The 15,976-nt window shown below is 37.9% G+C and overlaps 1 protein-coding gene across 13 annotated transcripts in view; it reads right to left on the bottom strand.

Annotated features, from left to right (window-relative positions):
* Nucleotides 1-15,976, bottom strand: part of KIF1B (kinesin family member 1B) — a 151,953-nt gene that overhangs the window by 94,696 nt on the left and 41,281 nt on the right. For 8 of the 13 annotated variants that reach the window (XR_005724975.1, XM_040263389.1, XM_040263395.1 and 5 more), the window contains exons 6-13: nt 15,350-15,528; nt 14,657-14,768; nt 11,467-11,544; nt 10,683-10,748; nt 9,937-9,954; nt 5,593-5,668; nt 1,515-1,593; nt 600-742 (exon numbers count right to left, since the gene is read on the bottom strand). Coding sequence is in view for 12 of the 13 variants with exons in the window: in XM_040263389.1 (XP_040119323.1) it covers nt 600-742; nt 1,515-1,593; nt 5,593-5,668; nt 9,937-9,954; nt 10,683-10,748; nt 11,467-11,544; nt 14,657-14,768; nt 15,350-15,528 (751 nt within the window). In the remaining variant the exon portion in view is untranslated. The remainder of the gene's footprint in view (nt 1-599; nt 743-1,514; nt 1,594-5,592; nt 5,669-9,936; nt 9,955-10,682; nt 10,749-11,466; nt 11,545-14,656; nt 14,769-15,349; nt 15,529-15,976) is intronic. The other 5 variants (XM_040263390.1, XM_040263394.1, XM_040263397.1 and 2 more) reach the window with 1 other exon arrangement.

Below are 15,976 nucleotides of genomic sequence, written 5' to 3'. Positions count from 1 at the left end.
TTTGGTTATTTGCCCCTTCATAAGTTTATAAGGAGTGAGTTGGGGGGCATTTAACCACTCAAAGGTAAATCTTATCAGAAAGGAGACTGGAATGGTGGGTTTCTTACAAATATATTCAGTATTACTACTACATTAATCCAAAGAAACCCAAAACACAAAAACAAAAAATTGAAGTCACAATTTTATGAAGTGATTAACTTCGCAGTGAGAATAAACATTCCTAATAAACTTCACTGCTGATCTAAAATAGAAATCCAATAACAAATATAAGTAATGATATATAACATTTTAAAAAGTAATTTCATGAGTTCAAAATCTGATACATGGGTACATAAAAGAAATTCTGAGATCATTTTCAATGAGCTTTTGGGGTGGGCGTGCTGTATAGCTTGTGGGATCTTGGTTCCCCTGACCAAGGATTGAACCTGGGCCATGGCAGTAAAAGCCAAAATCCTAACCACTATGCCACTAGGGAACTACCCTCAATTGACTTCTTAAAAGGTTAAGAAAAACCCAAAAAACCGTCACCAAGATCCTTAACTCTAAGTTTAAGAGCCCTAGAAAGGAATAGATTTTGTGCTGGTCCTTAATTCACTTACTATCAATAATATCTCCCAGCCCCTGAGCACGAAGAAGGTCCTTCAGCCGTGTCACCTCCTCCTTTAATTCACGAACCAGTTTGGCATTAGGGTCCTCATTGATAACAGCATTACATTTAATTTGTTTTGCACGATCTGCGTATCTAGATCCAAAAAGAAGACACATTTTTGCCATTCCTTAAATGCTCTACTTCTCATAAGTAACATACCATTACTTCTAAAAACAGCTTGAGTGTTTACACATTTTTATGAGCCTTAGTAAAAATACATATGTAGAAAGCATTATTTTTATACCTTATAAAGATGTGGGAAAAGGCTCCAATGAATCTAAGTGATTTCCTCAAGATCACAAAGCAAATAAATATCAGAAAATAATATCAAAATATATATCAAAACTAACTTATTAGACTATATAGTGTTTCTTCCATTATATCAAAAATGTTTTTCATGAGAGAAGAGTTGAAAATTCCAGATTAATGTAACTGAACCTGATCACATACAAAACTATCCTATTAGTGAACATTCTGTCAGTAATTTTTAAAATATTACATGTACTCATAACTTTATTATTTGTTATGATCTGAGTAAGCACTTCTATAATGACAAACATGAGAAGGGGACACTTCTTTCTATAGAAAATACTTTAAGAAGTTTTTACTATTATCCAAAAGTTACCCCAAAATCCCACTAGAGTAAATTTAATATCTTTCCTATGAAAAAGTTCCTGCTTTTCTCAATGAAACTGAAAAGTATAACCAGGTTTGTATGTGTGTATGTGTGTTCCCTGTTATAAAAGGGATGGGTCATTGTTTACTCAAGCAACTACCCACACAGCATAAGACAACCCATGGCCTAACAAGATGACTTATGGGAAACACTGCGTTTTCATTAACTATTGAGATCAAACGGGAGTACCTCAGAGTGCTCAAAGTTTCATCATAGTTGATATCAGCTGGGCTCAGAGCAGCAACCATTGCAGTCCGAGAATTGCCACCTAAAAAGATGAATCATGATTATCTCAAATCATACTTGTTTTATTAAAAAATTTCATTGAATGTGTCAAATCAGACAGCAGAACCTCAGATTCTAAGATTTAATCAGTAAATTTTTAAAATGTCCCCAGGCCAGGCATCGTTACATGTAAATCTTGGTGTCTGGATGTACTGTGTCCAGTTTCCCTAGACACTCCACTAGAGCCACTCTTAATGATATAAAAGTCACTGGTGACATGAATAGCCATTCTCAGCCACTTCCTTCCATCAGCAACATGTAACACAGCTAATCACTCCTTCCTTATCAAGAAAGAGGGAAAGGGGCTAAAAGAACAGTGAACGACAGGTAAAAGATCCAAAAACATCAGCAAAGAGGAGTTACATCTGATTACGTGCCTCTCTCTCAAAGGAGCATGGGGTTTTCAAAAAGGAACTTTTGAAGCAGGTGTGTGGTCAGATAAACAACTACTACACAGTTCATGTCCTGAAGTAAACAAGACATGGGAGCAAACCCTGATTTAAAGGTGGGCAATAATATCACAGGAAAGATATTAAAGATGCTCACTAAAAGTAGCACCTGGTTACTCTATTAGCTAAGATGGCAGAGCAGGAAGCCCCTGAGCTCACCTCTTTTCACAGGCACACAAAATAACAACTATTTACAAAGCAACTATTGGTAAGAAAAATCAAACGACTAGCAGGAAAGTCCTAAAACTAAAGAAGGAATCACAAGGAGACAGGTAGGTGGGGCAGAGATATGGAATGGTCAAGACCCACAGCCCTGCGTGGTTGAGCCACAAATGAGGATAATGACAACTGCAGAGGTTCTCCTCAAAGAGCAAGGGGTCCGAGCTCCGCATGAGCTCCTGCACCAAAAGATAAGCCCCCAGAAAGTTTGATTTGAAGCCCAGTGGGGCTTACTTTTGGGAAAGCCAGAGGGCTGTGGGAAGAGAGACTCCACTCTTAAGGAGTACACATACAATCTCACGTGCCCCGGGACCCAGGGCAGAGGCAGTAACCTGAAAGGAGACTAGGTCAGACCCCTGGGCTGATCCTGGAGGACAAGAGGCAGGACTGCTCCCTGGCGGCAGCCAATTTGAGGAGCTCGTTCTACCACAAGGACACTGGCACAGAAAGTTCCACTTTGGAATTCTCCCTCTAGCTGATAAGTGCTGGGACTTGCCTTACCCACCAGCAGGTCTGCTGTCTTAAGACCCCAGAACCCACAGCCACCTAGTCCTGTCTACCTGAGTGCCCAGGACCTGCGCCCTACCCCACACCAGCACACTGGCACTAGCCCCAGCCCCAAGGACCCCTAGGGCCCTACAGTCAGAGACCTGGGCCCCAGCTGTGCCCACCAGCAGGCTGGCACTAGCCCCAGGATGTCCTGGGCTCCAGTCCCAACGGCCAGCAGGCCAATACCAGCTCCAAGACACCCTGGACCCTGCAGCTACTCTAGGACCTAGCCCTACTCACCGGCATGCCAACACAAGCTTTGGAACACCAGATTCTGCAAGCATCCTGTCAGGAACTGGCCCTGCCTGCCAGCAGACTGACAACACATCCAGGCCCCCAGCCTTGGAACCACCCACTCCAGAACTCAGCCCCACCCACCAATGGATGGCAGCCTCCACACAATGCAGGGCCCAGAAACCAACCAGAACAGGGGTCAGCCACACCTCTCAGACTTCCCACAGCAGCCAGCCTGCCACAACAGAAGGACACATGCTGCCCAAACATGGGACACCCCTAGAGCATACAGCTCTGGTGACCAGAGGGAAGTGCACTGCTGGGATACACAGGACGTCTCCTAAAAAAGGTCACTTCTCCAAGGTCAGGACACCTAACCAACCTACCTGATACACACAAATAAAAACAATAAATTAGGCAAAATGAGGCAACAGAGAAATATGTTCAAAACGAAGGAACAAGATAAAACCCTGGAAGAACTAAGTGGAAAAGGCAATCTACCAAATAGAGAGTTCATGGTAATGATTGTAAAGATGTTCAAAGAACTCGGGAGAAGACTAAATGAACAGAATAACAAGTTAGAAGTTTTTAACAAGAGTTAGAAAATATAAAGAAGAACCAAAAAAAAAAAAAAGAATAATAACTGAAATGAATAATACACTAGAAGGAATCAACAGTAGAATAGATGATACAGAGGAATGGATCAGGGAGTTGGAAGATGGAATTGTGGAAATAACTAAGGCTGAACAGAAAAAAGAATAAGAAGAAATGAGGATGGTTTAAGAGACCCCTGGTACAACATCAAGTGTACAAACACAAGGCTGCCCAAGGAGAAGAGGGAGAGAACACATTTGAAGATATAATAGATGAAAACTTCCCTAACCTGGGGAAGAAAAAAGACATCCAGGAAGCACAGAGGATCAACCCAAACAGGATCAACCCAAAGAGCATCACTCTAGACACATTCTAATTAAAATGGCAAAAATTAAAGATAAGGAGAGAATATTAAAAGCAGCAAGGGAAAAGAAACAAGTTACTGGAAGGCTATCAGCTGACTTTCCAGAAGAAACTCTCTAGAAGGGAGTGGCACAACATATTTAAAATGATGAAAGGGAAAAACCTATAACTAATCATGTCTAGCTGCAAAGGCTTTCATTCAGATTTGATAGAGATATCAAAACCAAACCAGTTTTACAAGAAATGTTAAAGGGACTTCTCTAAGTAAAAAGAAAAGGCCACAAAAAAACATGAAAACTACAAAAAGAAAAATCTCATTGGTAAAGGCAAATATACAGTAAAGGTAGTAAATCAGTCATGTATAAGGCAAGTAGGAAGGTTACCAGACAAAAGTAGTAAAATCATCTCTATCCTCAATAAAGAGTTAAGGGATACACAAAACAAAAGATATAAAATATGGTGTTAAAACATTAAACATGAGTTGGAGGAGCAGTAAAAAGGCTGGGTTGTTAAAATCCATGAACTTAGATCAATAATTCAACATAATCCACATATAAAGACAGCTATGTACAGTTGGGACATACAGTGAATAACTACATAACATCTTTGTATGGTAACATATCGTTAAGTAGACTAATTGGTGATTTGTTTGAAATGCATAGAAATACTAAATTGTTTTTTGTGTAACAGGAACTAACAGAGTGCTGTAGCTCAACTATACTTCAAAAACAAACAAACAAACATGGAAACAGAGAATAGACTTGTTACAGCGGCAGTGGTTAGGGCAGAGGGGAAATTAGATGAATGTAGTCCAAAGGTACAAACTTCCAGTTACAAGATAAATAAATACTAGGAATATAATCTACAACATGATAAATATAATTAACACTGCAGTATGTTATATATGAAGCTGAAGCTCCAATACTTTGGCCACCTGATGCGCAGAGCCAACATATTAAAAAAGACCCCAATGCTGGGAAAGATTGAAGGCAGGAGAAGAAGGGGATGACAGAGAATGAGATGGTTGGATGGCATCACCAAATCAATGGATATGAGTTTGAGCAAGCTCCAGGAGATAATGAAGGACAGGGAAGCCTGGTGTGCTGCAGTTCATGGAGTTGCAAAGAGTCAGACATGCTAAGCGACTGAATGGCGACCATGTTATATATGAAAGTTGTTGAGAGAGTAAATCTTGAGTTCTCATCACAAGAAAAATTATTTTCCTATTTCTTTAATTTGTTTAATCTATACAAGATAATGGATATTCACTAAACTTATTGTGATAATCATTTCACAATGTATGTAAGCCAAATCATTATGCTGCATACCTTCAATTTATACAATTCTGTATGGTCAATTATATCTCAAAAAAACTGGTATAAATAAATACAATTAAGGTAAGCAAATTCAACCAACTTAAATCAAGAGTAAAAATGAAAAAAGAGAAAGGTCACTCAAGTTAGTAACAGATTATTGTTCTCAAAAAGCATACACACAGCAAAATGAACCACAAAGATAATTGGTAAACAGCTTCAAAAAGATGATTTCACACCTTTAAAAAGATGATTACATACCTAGATTTTCTCGAAGGAGCCAAGTAAGTACAGAATCTCTGTAGGGAATAAAATCAGTTTTCTTCTTCTTCTTACTCTATTAAACAGAAAGAAATGGCCTTAGCCTTTCTTAGCATTGTTAGAGAGGAATAATTCAGATGGAAGGCAAACCAGTCTAAAATTTCCAAGTAAACTAAATTACAGTGGGGTGCCATCACTGTTGAAATTTAACACTCACAGCTTCAGTTCTTCACAAAACCCAAAGCTCATTCAATAAATAATTATTTCTTATTATATTTTATTCTGAAAAATTTACAGTATTCACAGCAGTTTGGAGACTACCCTAATGAACTACCATATATCCATCACGCAGCTCTGACCATTATCAATATTTCACCAATCACATTTCAATTTCACTCAAAGTCTTTCCTACATTTTTTTCTTTCTGAACCGTTCTGGAGGAAACTCTAGACCCTATGCCCTTTTATCCCTAAACACTTCAGCAGATAAGGACATTCTCTTACACAGCCACAGTTCAATGACCAAAGTTAGGAAATTTAACACCAATATAACACTATTATCTAATATCCTGTCATTTATAGCTTGTGTAGGGCTCTAAAGCAAATCCACATTTCACCTAAAAATACTTCAGGTACATATCTCTAACAGAGAAAGACTTTACAAAAAAGAAAAAAGTAACTATAAGACCACTCTCACACTTAACAAAATTAACAATTATTTTTTTAATATCATCTAATAGCAAACCTCAAATAATAATTTTTACTTTTACAGAGGGGCAAATATGAATCTTGTGCATTCCAGGTTGGATGTGTAGGAGCAACTCATTTAATAAATTTATCTGGTCAACCACCAAATCAAGGTGGTTATTGCATATCTCATAACTCTTACATTGTAAAACATACTAGGTTTCTTAAAAAAAAGGAAATTATGTCAAAAATAAATCTGACCATTAGAATTAGGAGTCAAAGTGAAAAGGTCTAAGAAAGCGATGCAATTTGCAGATCACAAGATTTAGAGAGACTGCAAGATAAAGTTTCTATATTTATAAAAAGTTTCCTTGTACTGCTCTCTCCATGGCCCATCTCATTATCACAGGATAAAGCAAAAGAATCCAATGCAAAACCAGTGCTGAGATGAAGGAAATTATACCCTCTGAAAGTAAAACACAATGCAAATGCTTTGGCTACTGCAACATCTGCTGGCTGACTACTGTGTGGTGATAATTAAAGACGTTACTAAGGGGAAAGCCAGGTTCCACTGATAGGCATCTCCCCAGTAACAGCAGTTTAATAATCTATTCCTAGCATAATCTGAGGTCATATTAAACTAAGGATGACCTCAGTTCAGTTAAGTCACTAAGTCGTGTCCGACCATTTGTGACCCCATGGACTGTAGCACACCAGGCTTCCCTGTCCATCACCAACTCCTGGAGCTTGCTCAAACTCGTGTCCATTGAGTCAGTGATGCCATCCAACCATCTCATTCTCTGTCATCCCCTTCTCCTGCCTTCAATCTTTCCCAGCATCAGGGTCTTTTCCAATCAGTCCATTCTTCACATCAGGTGCCCAGAGTACTAGAGCTTCGGCATCAGTCCCTCCAATGAATATTCAGGACTGATTTCCTTTAGGATTGACTACTTTGATATCCTTGCAGTCTGAGGGACTCGCAAGAGTCTTCTCCAACACCACAGTTCGGAAGCATCAATTCTTTGGCACTCAGCTTTCTTTATAGTCCAACTCTCACATTCATAAATGACTAGTGGGAAAACCATAGCTTTGACTAGATGGACCTTTGTCAGCAAAGCAACGTCTCTGCTTTTTAATATGCTTTCTAGGTTTGTCATAGCTTTTCTTCCAAGGAGCAAACGTCTTTTAATTTCATGGCTGCAGTCACCATCTGCAGTGATAGTCGAGCCCAAGAAAATAAAGTCTGTCACTGTTTCCATTGTTTCCCCATTTATTTGCCATGAGGTGATGGGACCAGATGCCACGATCTTTGTTTTTTGAATGTTTAGTTTTAAGCCAGCTTTTTCACTCTCCTCTTTCACTTTCATCAAGAGGCTCCTTCAGTTCCTCTTCACTTTCTGCCATAAGGGTGGTGCATCTGCATATCTGAGGTTATTGAGCATGATCTACTTCTTGCTAAATCCTGGGTATTCAGAAAAAGAGTACTAAGTAGCTGACTTCTGATTTGTTGGAAGGAAAAGAAGTAGGCAAGTTGGTACTTGAATTCCATCTCATCAAACATGTCCCCCACATCTTGAGATGGCTGAATAGCATCACCAACTCAATGGACATGAACCTGAGCAAACTCCCAGAGATAGTGAAGGACAGGTGGAAGCCTGGCATGCTGCAGTCAATGGGGTCGCAAAGCCAGGCTAAGTCATCTTAGTGACTGAACAACATCTCATCCAGCTCCACCCACAGACACATTCACCTATGAGGACATCACTTCCCACAGCAGGTTGTATTTCTAAGTTACACAGACCTTTAGGGAGAATTAATCTTCTCTGTCATTCATAGCTGAGTGGGACTTTCATTCCACATGAAATTCTTGGGGCCTGAAACCTCAGTTTATCCTCTCCACTCCCCACTGCATCTAAACACTTCACTTTGCCTATCCTCAGTACTGAAAATGCTGCAAAATTTAAAGTATGCCAATTACAATGACTGCCAACAGAACTGTAAAAATAAGTAAGCAGTGTCAGATTCTAAAATGTTCCATATTCATTTCTGTCAATTAGGCTAAACTAAGAAGGAGTAGCTAAATGAAGAAGTATAAATAGCACTTCAATCTTTTCCATTTAAAAATATCCCAGAACTTTAGCCATTTCTTCTCTGCTTGCTCTCATACAAATTAATCTCCTGTTCTCACATCCACAATTTTTTTAAAAAATAAGTGTTTCAGCCACTACATAACAAGCTTTACTTAGATCACTAACCTCACTTAAAAATACTATTTAAGTATGGATGGAAATAATCCTGTTTCTCTTCCCAGTGAAAATAACGATATATCTTAATTCACCAAAAATCATGCTTGTTATATAAAAATTAACATTTATTTCTGACCTGTTATAGTTTATGACACAGACACAGAGTACTAAACTGGGTTTTATAAAACAGATTATAAAAGATCATTTGCAAAATTTTGTGACATAGATCAGTGAGGGAAATCATGGAAAAAATACTTTGTAAACTTTTCCTCTGGTTGATACAGATGTAAAGAGATGAGCAAATGGACAGGACAAGTTAGAATAATCACTAAATTTTAAGTCTTCATTGTTCCAGGACCTAGATTAGACATTGGAAGAATATCCACACATGCATTATATCAAATAGCAGAGAGATGTTTTAGTCTCTGTCCAATGAACAGAACAAAACAAAAAGCAAAAACCCAGAAAACCAGCACTTTAAAAACTATTTTTATAGAACTAGAGAATATGCAAATCTATATATTTAAAAATATTTCAAAGCAGACACTGCCTCTCTCCCCCATGATACTCTTGTGATTCAGATCAAACTGTTAAGTGCCCTATTATTTATGCAAAAGAGTATTAATAAATTTTAGAATATCTGTAGAAATATGAAGAAAAAAATCTATTGTATCTGGATTAATAAGAATGCAAACAATGTTTTCTGGAAACATTTAACAGTTAAAAACAGTTAGAAATTTAATTTGATCTTAGAGCCTTCAATTTATGTATAACCAAAGAATAAGAAAAAAATTTAATAATTTAAATAATCCATGACTCTTCATGGTATAAAACCTATATGGCAGTCACCTATATGCCTCCTACTGCTAAGTCACTTCAGTCGTGTCCAACTCTGTGCGACCCCATAGATGGCAGCCCACCTGGCTCCCCCGTCCCTGGGATTCTCCAGGCAAGAACACTGGAGTGGGTTGCCATTTCCTTCTCCAATGCATGAAAGTGAAAAGTGAAAGTGAAAGTGAAGTCGTGTCCGACTCTTAGCGACTCCATGGACTGCAGCCTACCAGGCTCCTCCATCCATGGGATTTTCCAGGCAAGAGTACTGGAGTGGGGTACCACTGCCTTCTCCGATATGCCTCCTAAGAGTAATAAAATAAATTTTTTATGGGCACCATTCTAAAACATAGCTGGCTTCTTGAAATGATAGCTACATTTTTCTTAAACCTCTTTGTATTGGTGTACTGACTCATGATTCACAGTCACCCTAAATAGCAATTCTAAATTCCAGAGCTAGAAAACAAATATAATGCTTCTTGAAGTTTCCATTCCTACTTATGCCTCCAAGCATCCTGCTGAGGATTTAAAATCAGCAACTGATTATACAGCTAGATCATTTCTACCAAGCCCCACCATACCTTGCTGGTGCAATTATCCTATAGGGAAAAGCATTTAAAAGAGAATGAGAACACAGGATAAGCCTCCAAACAGAAAATATTTTAAGTCATTAAAAAAAATCTTTTAAGTTGTAAGTTGAATATCACTTCTCAGAGACAAGCAAGAAAACATTTAATCCTTTTTAGAGATTCAAATGAGGTACTAAACTAGAGCATAAAGTAACCAGCACTTCTTTAGCTTCTAACCTAAATAACGAAGCCCCTTATACAAAAACTGTTTCAACTATTTTTGTATAAGGGGCTTCATTTTAATTCTAAGAAATAAGAAAAAATAAAACTATTTTTAAAATAGTTTATTGGGCCACAAATCAACAGCATTTGCCAAGGAAAATTGCTCAAAATACTCCAAAATGTACAGTGTCCTATTTAGAAAAGATCACATAGAAAATAATATGCAATAAATATACTTGCTCTTACAGGAGCTATAAAGTAAGGCTCAAACAGTCAAACTTTAGGTCTTTGCAAAGACCTAGTTTAATTCTAGCCTTTACAGATCTATATTTACTTTCATTCGCCTTAATCGCTTTTATTTTCAGTATAAAGTCAAAGTGTGCCATACCTACTATCTTATCTGAAAAGCTCTAAAAAGAGAAAGACATTATATAAAAGGAAAAAAGATAATACCCTTTATGAGCAATCATAAAATATTAGTCAAGAACATTTGCTGATTAGACAAACTTTCCCTTACAATGAAGTGTAACACTTACCACCTCTGCCAAGGCTGAAATGACTTTACCCAGAGTTGTAAGAGACTTATTAATATTTGCTCCTTCCTGAAATCAATATCAAATATAAAAGAATTATGATAAAGAACTACTGCCACATCATACATGATAACATAAAATACAACTAGCCATATGCTAGCATTGTTTTTTATTTATGACCACAAGTTCTAAAAACCTTCTTTAACCCTCAATTTTTTCTCCTCTCCACTTGCTGACAGGCCAAGACCACATGCCTAACTCACAGTCCTCAATTATCATCACGATGTCTGTGCTTGAAAAACAGATGCACCTTCTTCCCACAACTCACTGACGTGCAATTTCTCCTCTTGTTAAGCAAATCTCTAGAAAAGACCATGCTTGTTCTCACATCTGGATTTGTGTATCGTTTTCTAATTATTGTCCCTTACTTCCATCTAACCAAATTCTAACCATTCCTCAAAATACAATTCAATTTTCACCTTGACTATGAAGTCCTCCTTAACTATTATCATGTAACATATCTTGCACTGAAGTTACAAGTCAGAAGTGAGAAAATTTCTTGTGTCAATGGTTTTGTGGGCCGTTCAGCCTCTGCTGCAACTTCTCAACTCTATCATTGTAGCACGAAAGCAGCCACAGACAATACATGAATAGATGCAGCTGTGTCCCAAGGAAATTTTATCTATGAAAACAGACAGTGGGCTGGATTTGTCCTACTGGCCATAGCTTGCTAACCTGTGTCATAGAGCATTTATTGACTAGGCTATTTACTTGGTAAAATAAATACCTTTAATCGAGTCCCTTTGGCACCAGTTGAATCAGCTCGTTCACTTCCTGCTAGATCCACCAAGCTGATTTTACTGACCTGGTAAAGAACATTGAGGCAATTAAAAAATAAGCAAGGGAGAAGCAGAAAACACTTAGAGGTAAGAAATTAAAAGATTAAGGCATAGAGAACACTAAAAAGGTTAATTAGGCCTCATATGTGGCACAGGAAGACAAATATATGGCAGTCAATTTAAACAGCATGCAAAAAAAGTTCACAGCAATTATCTTGGTTTAAAAGAATTTCTGAATAAACACATCTTAAAATGCTATGTCATAAAAATACATAAAACTCATTAACCCATTAAGTGACAAATTAAAAACAAAGCTTTAGCAACTAAAATTCTCATACTGTTGATGGGAACGCAAAATGATATGATCGCTTTTGAAAGCAGTTTGGCAGAGTCTTAAGAATCTGAACAAAAACTGACGGTAAGACTCAACCATCCTACTAGTTATTTACCAAGAAAAACAAAAAACAAGCACACACACAAAGACGTTCATGTACACAAATGTTTATGGCATCTTCATTTGTAATGATAAAAAAACTGGAAACAATTTAATGCCCATCAACAGATGAATTAATAAACAAACTGTGAGATATCTACACAACGGAATACTAATCAGTCATGGAAATCAGTGAACTATTGATACATACAACAACACGGATGAATCTCAAAACCATTATGCTAAGTTGAAAGAAGCCAGGCTGAAAATAATACATACCATATGATTCTATTTATATAAAACTCTGGAAAGTGTAAACTAATCTATAGTGACAAAAAGCCAATCAGAGATGGCCTGAGGATGAGAGTGGAAGAGATTACAAAGGAGCATGAGGCAACTCTTTAGGATAACAGAAATTCTCATGATCTGAACTGTGGTACCAGTTTTACAGGTGTACAGTAGCCCCCTCCTTATATCTCATCTCACTTCCCATGATTTCAGTTATCCACGGTCAACTATGTGAAAGTCGCTCAGTCGTGTCCGACTCTTTGCTACCCCATGGATTATATAGTCCATGGAATTCTCCAGATCAGAACACTGGAGTGGGTAGCCTTTCCCTTCTTCAGGGGATCTTCCCAACCCAGGGATTGAACCCAGGTCCTCCTTATTGTAGGCAGATTCTTTACCAGATGAGCCACAAGGGAAGCCCAAGAATACTGGAGTAGGTAGCCTATCCTTCCTCTAGTGGATCTTTGGTAAGTATTAAATGGAAAATTTCAAAAACAAACAATTCATAGGTTTTAAGTTGTGTGTCATTTTAAGTAGCATGAAGAAATCTCACTCCATCCCCCGGGATGCAACCACCCCTTTATCCAGTGTATCCCACTAATCAGTACCTTAGTAGCCATCTCAGTTACCAGATTAGCTCTTGGGGTATCACAGTTCTGGTGTTCAAGTGACCCTTATTTTAATAATGGTCCCAAAACACAAAAGCAGTAATATTGATAATTCAGGTATGCCAAAAAGAAGCCTTTGACATATAAATACAGAGCTTAAGTGTATGCTGAGGTTGCTACTATCTATGGTAGCAATAAATCTTCTATTCATGAAATTGTGAAGAGGGAAAAAGAAATTCCTGTTAATCTTCACTGCTGAACTTCAGGCTTCTAAAGTTATGCCCACACTGTGTGATAACTGCTTTGTTAAGAAGGAAAAGGCACTAAGCTTGTACAAAAAGATATTTTGAGAGTGAGAGAGACATTTACATATCAATATCACAGTATATTGTTATAATTGTCCTATTTTTACTATTGCTATTGTTAATCTCTTAATGTCCCTAAATAAATTAAACTTTACAACAGGTATACATGTATGAGAAAAAAACAATATATTTAAGAGTTTTGATACTATCTGCAGTTGCTGGCATCCACTGAGGGTCGTGGGAAGTATCCCCTGCAGATGGGGGGAGGGAGGCTTACTATATACATATTTGATCCAGTTTTATACTCCAAATATGTGTGGTTTATTGTACTTCAATAATACCTCAATGAAGTTGTTTTTTAAAAAATGCTTCAGGAAAGTATCCAAAATGGATTGTCAAGGAAGCTATGATTATGGGGTTAATATCATTACTGTTGTAGAGCTGACCTCATGGAAGAAAAGAAAAAAATGCTTTCACACAGGATGTTCCTTGGTGCCATTCAGAAAAATACTACTAAATTACATTAATCCAGAACCTCTGGCTAAGCAGTGTTAAGCTATTTGATTACTTATATGATGAGTATATTTAAAAAAATAATTTTCAGCTAAAAACAAGTCATCAAGTAAAAGGTGATTTTAGTTTTTAATGATATTGACTTCACAAAGTTCTCAGGCAAGATCTTTCATAAGAGCCAGTATAATAACTAACTTCAGATTTAAAAATCCAGCTGCATGCTACTTAGGAAAGTAGGCAGAACAGAAGTCAATATAAGTTTATTATTAATAGTAATGCCAATAAAATTAACATTTATTCAATGGCTATGCTGTGCTAGGCATTAGATATATGCACTTAACCTACATTAATACTTACTCCTCCTTACCAGTTCTATGAAGTTAGAGAAACTGAGACGCAAAGAGTTTAAGTGACTTGCCCAACATAACACTGCTGAAAAATGGAAGAGCCAAGATCCAAAGCAAGCAATTTAATTCCAATCTACTATATTTAGCCAACCACTATAGAAAATGAGAAATTAACAAGCACAGGCATTTGAAGAACATCAAAAATGTGGTGTAGTTATTTTTATCCCCCCAAATTAAACACATCTTGTTTGCTTAAACAGTTTAATTCCACAGTAATATTATCAGAGCTCAAAAAAGTAAAATACATATACCAAAGATGTTAGTAAGGTATTTGAGAGGTTCCAATCAAGAAACAAAGGAAGGATTTTCTTCCCTACAGAACTGCTTAACCCTCTTGCATGGAGTAGTTTTTGAGACTCAAGTGTCTTGGTTTGTTTCTTATTTTCTACCTTGCAATTTCACTTAAAAACCAACACTCAGAACTGGTATAGAGTGGAATATAAATGACAAGCATAAAGTATAATATACCCTCCATTAAGTAAAAGGGCACTTTCCTCCCTTCCACAAAATCCAAAGGTAGCAGGAGGGGCTTACGAAAACCTCCATTCCACACAACTCAAGCCCAGACACTGATGTTCTCCTACCTTCTCAGTGGAAAGGTTGGTCTCAGTATCATGTTTCTTCTGGGTGAAGACAATGGTAAACACAGCATGGGAACGGCTACTTGTTTCATTCATGTTGGTAGCTGCCACTGTCCTAAAAAATATAAAGGTGATCACATGATAATGGAATCCTTAGATGAATGTTAAAATGACAGCAGCCTCCAAATTATAAGCATAACAATCATAAGCAATAGCTTTAAACTTCTTCATATTACAAGACTGCCTGCCACTTCCACAAAACTGCTCTGAATACACTTTGTGATCCTATCAAGCTACCTCCAACTTCAAAGGCACCCCATCAGAATCATTTTTCATACTCCAGCTCTACCTTTAGAAAGCACCAAGGTATCTGATTTTTATTGTTCATTAAGTACTCAATTATTCCAGAAATCAATTACTACCACAGGCATGTGATGACCAACATTTTACCATGACTTGATCAAAACCTAACAACAGAACTTAACCAAAGTTCTAATGTGGTTCAGTAGTGTGCTTTCTGGATAAGAACACCTAATATGCTGAGACCACTGCTTTTCCAGCACAGCCAAAGGACCAGAGCACTCCACGGTAAAAGCAACTTCCACAGCTATAAATGTGGTTTCAAACCCTTAACCAGGAACCAAGGGACTCAAAATGAACCAAAAACCTCGATCATGAGTCTGTTTCCTCCCATACCTGGCTTTGTTCCCAGCATCCATGAGGTCAGCAATGTCTGTGTAGGAAGTGACTGCCAACTTTGACAGGTCCTCCACATAAGGGCCAAGAAGGGGATGTTCACGCACACGCAGATGACCCTTGTTTTTGGGGTTCAGCAAGTCTCGTACTCTTTCACAGTAAATTTCCATGTAGCTCACCTAGGAATATGTTCATTTTTGCATCTTTTATTAAAAGCTCTACAATTCGTGATCAGTAGCCTTTACAATGTGAAATGCCACAGTTCCAGTCCCTTTTATTCTCCTACCAGTAGCACAGACATAACTGAGTACTGGTGGTAAAGGATCTTCCCAACTCAGGGATAGAACCTATGTCTCTTGCATCTCCTGCCCTGGCAGGCAGATTCTTTACTACCAGTAACACTTGCAAAACCCTTTTAGTAATCAGTTATTAGGGCTTCCCGGGTGGCTCAGTGGTAAAGAATCTGCCTGCCAGTGCAGGAGACGCAGGTTTGATCCCTGGGTCGGGAAGATCCCCTGAGAAGGAAATGGCAACCCACTTCAATATTCTTGCCTGGGAGATCCCAGGAACAGAGGAGACTGGTGGGCTACATATAGTTCATGGGGTCACAAAAGAGTCAGACACAAC

This window comes from Oryx dammah, unplaced genomic scaffold (assembly GCF_014754425.2).
Source record: "Oryx dammah isolate SB20612 unplaced genomic scaffold, SCBI_Odam_1.1 HiC_scaffold_21, whole genome shotgun sequence".
In the NCBI taxonomy this organism is placed as follows: domain Eukaryota; kingdom Metazoa; phylum Chordata; class Mammalia; order Artiodactyla; family Bovidae; genus Oryx; species Oryx dammah.
Note: the sequence above shows the minus strand (reverse complement) of the source record. Positions and strands in the feature narration are given on the sequence as shown.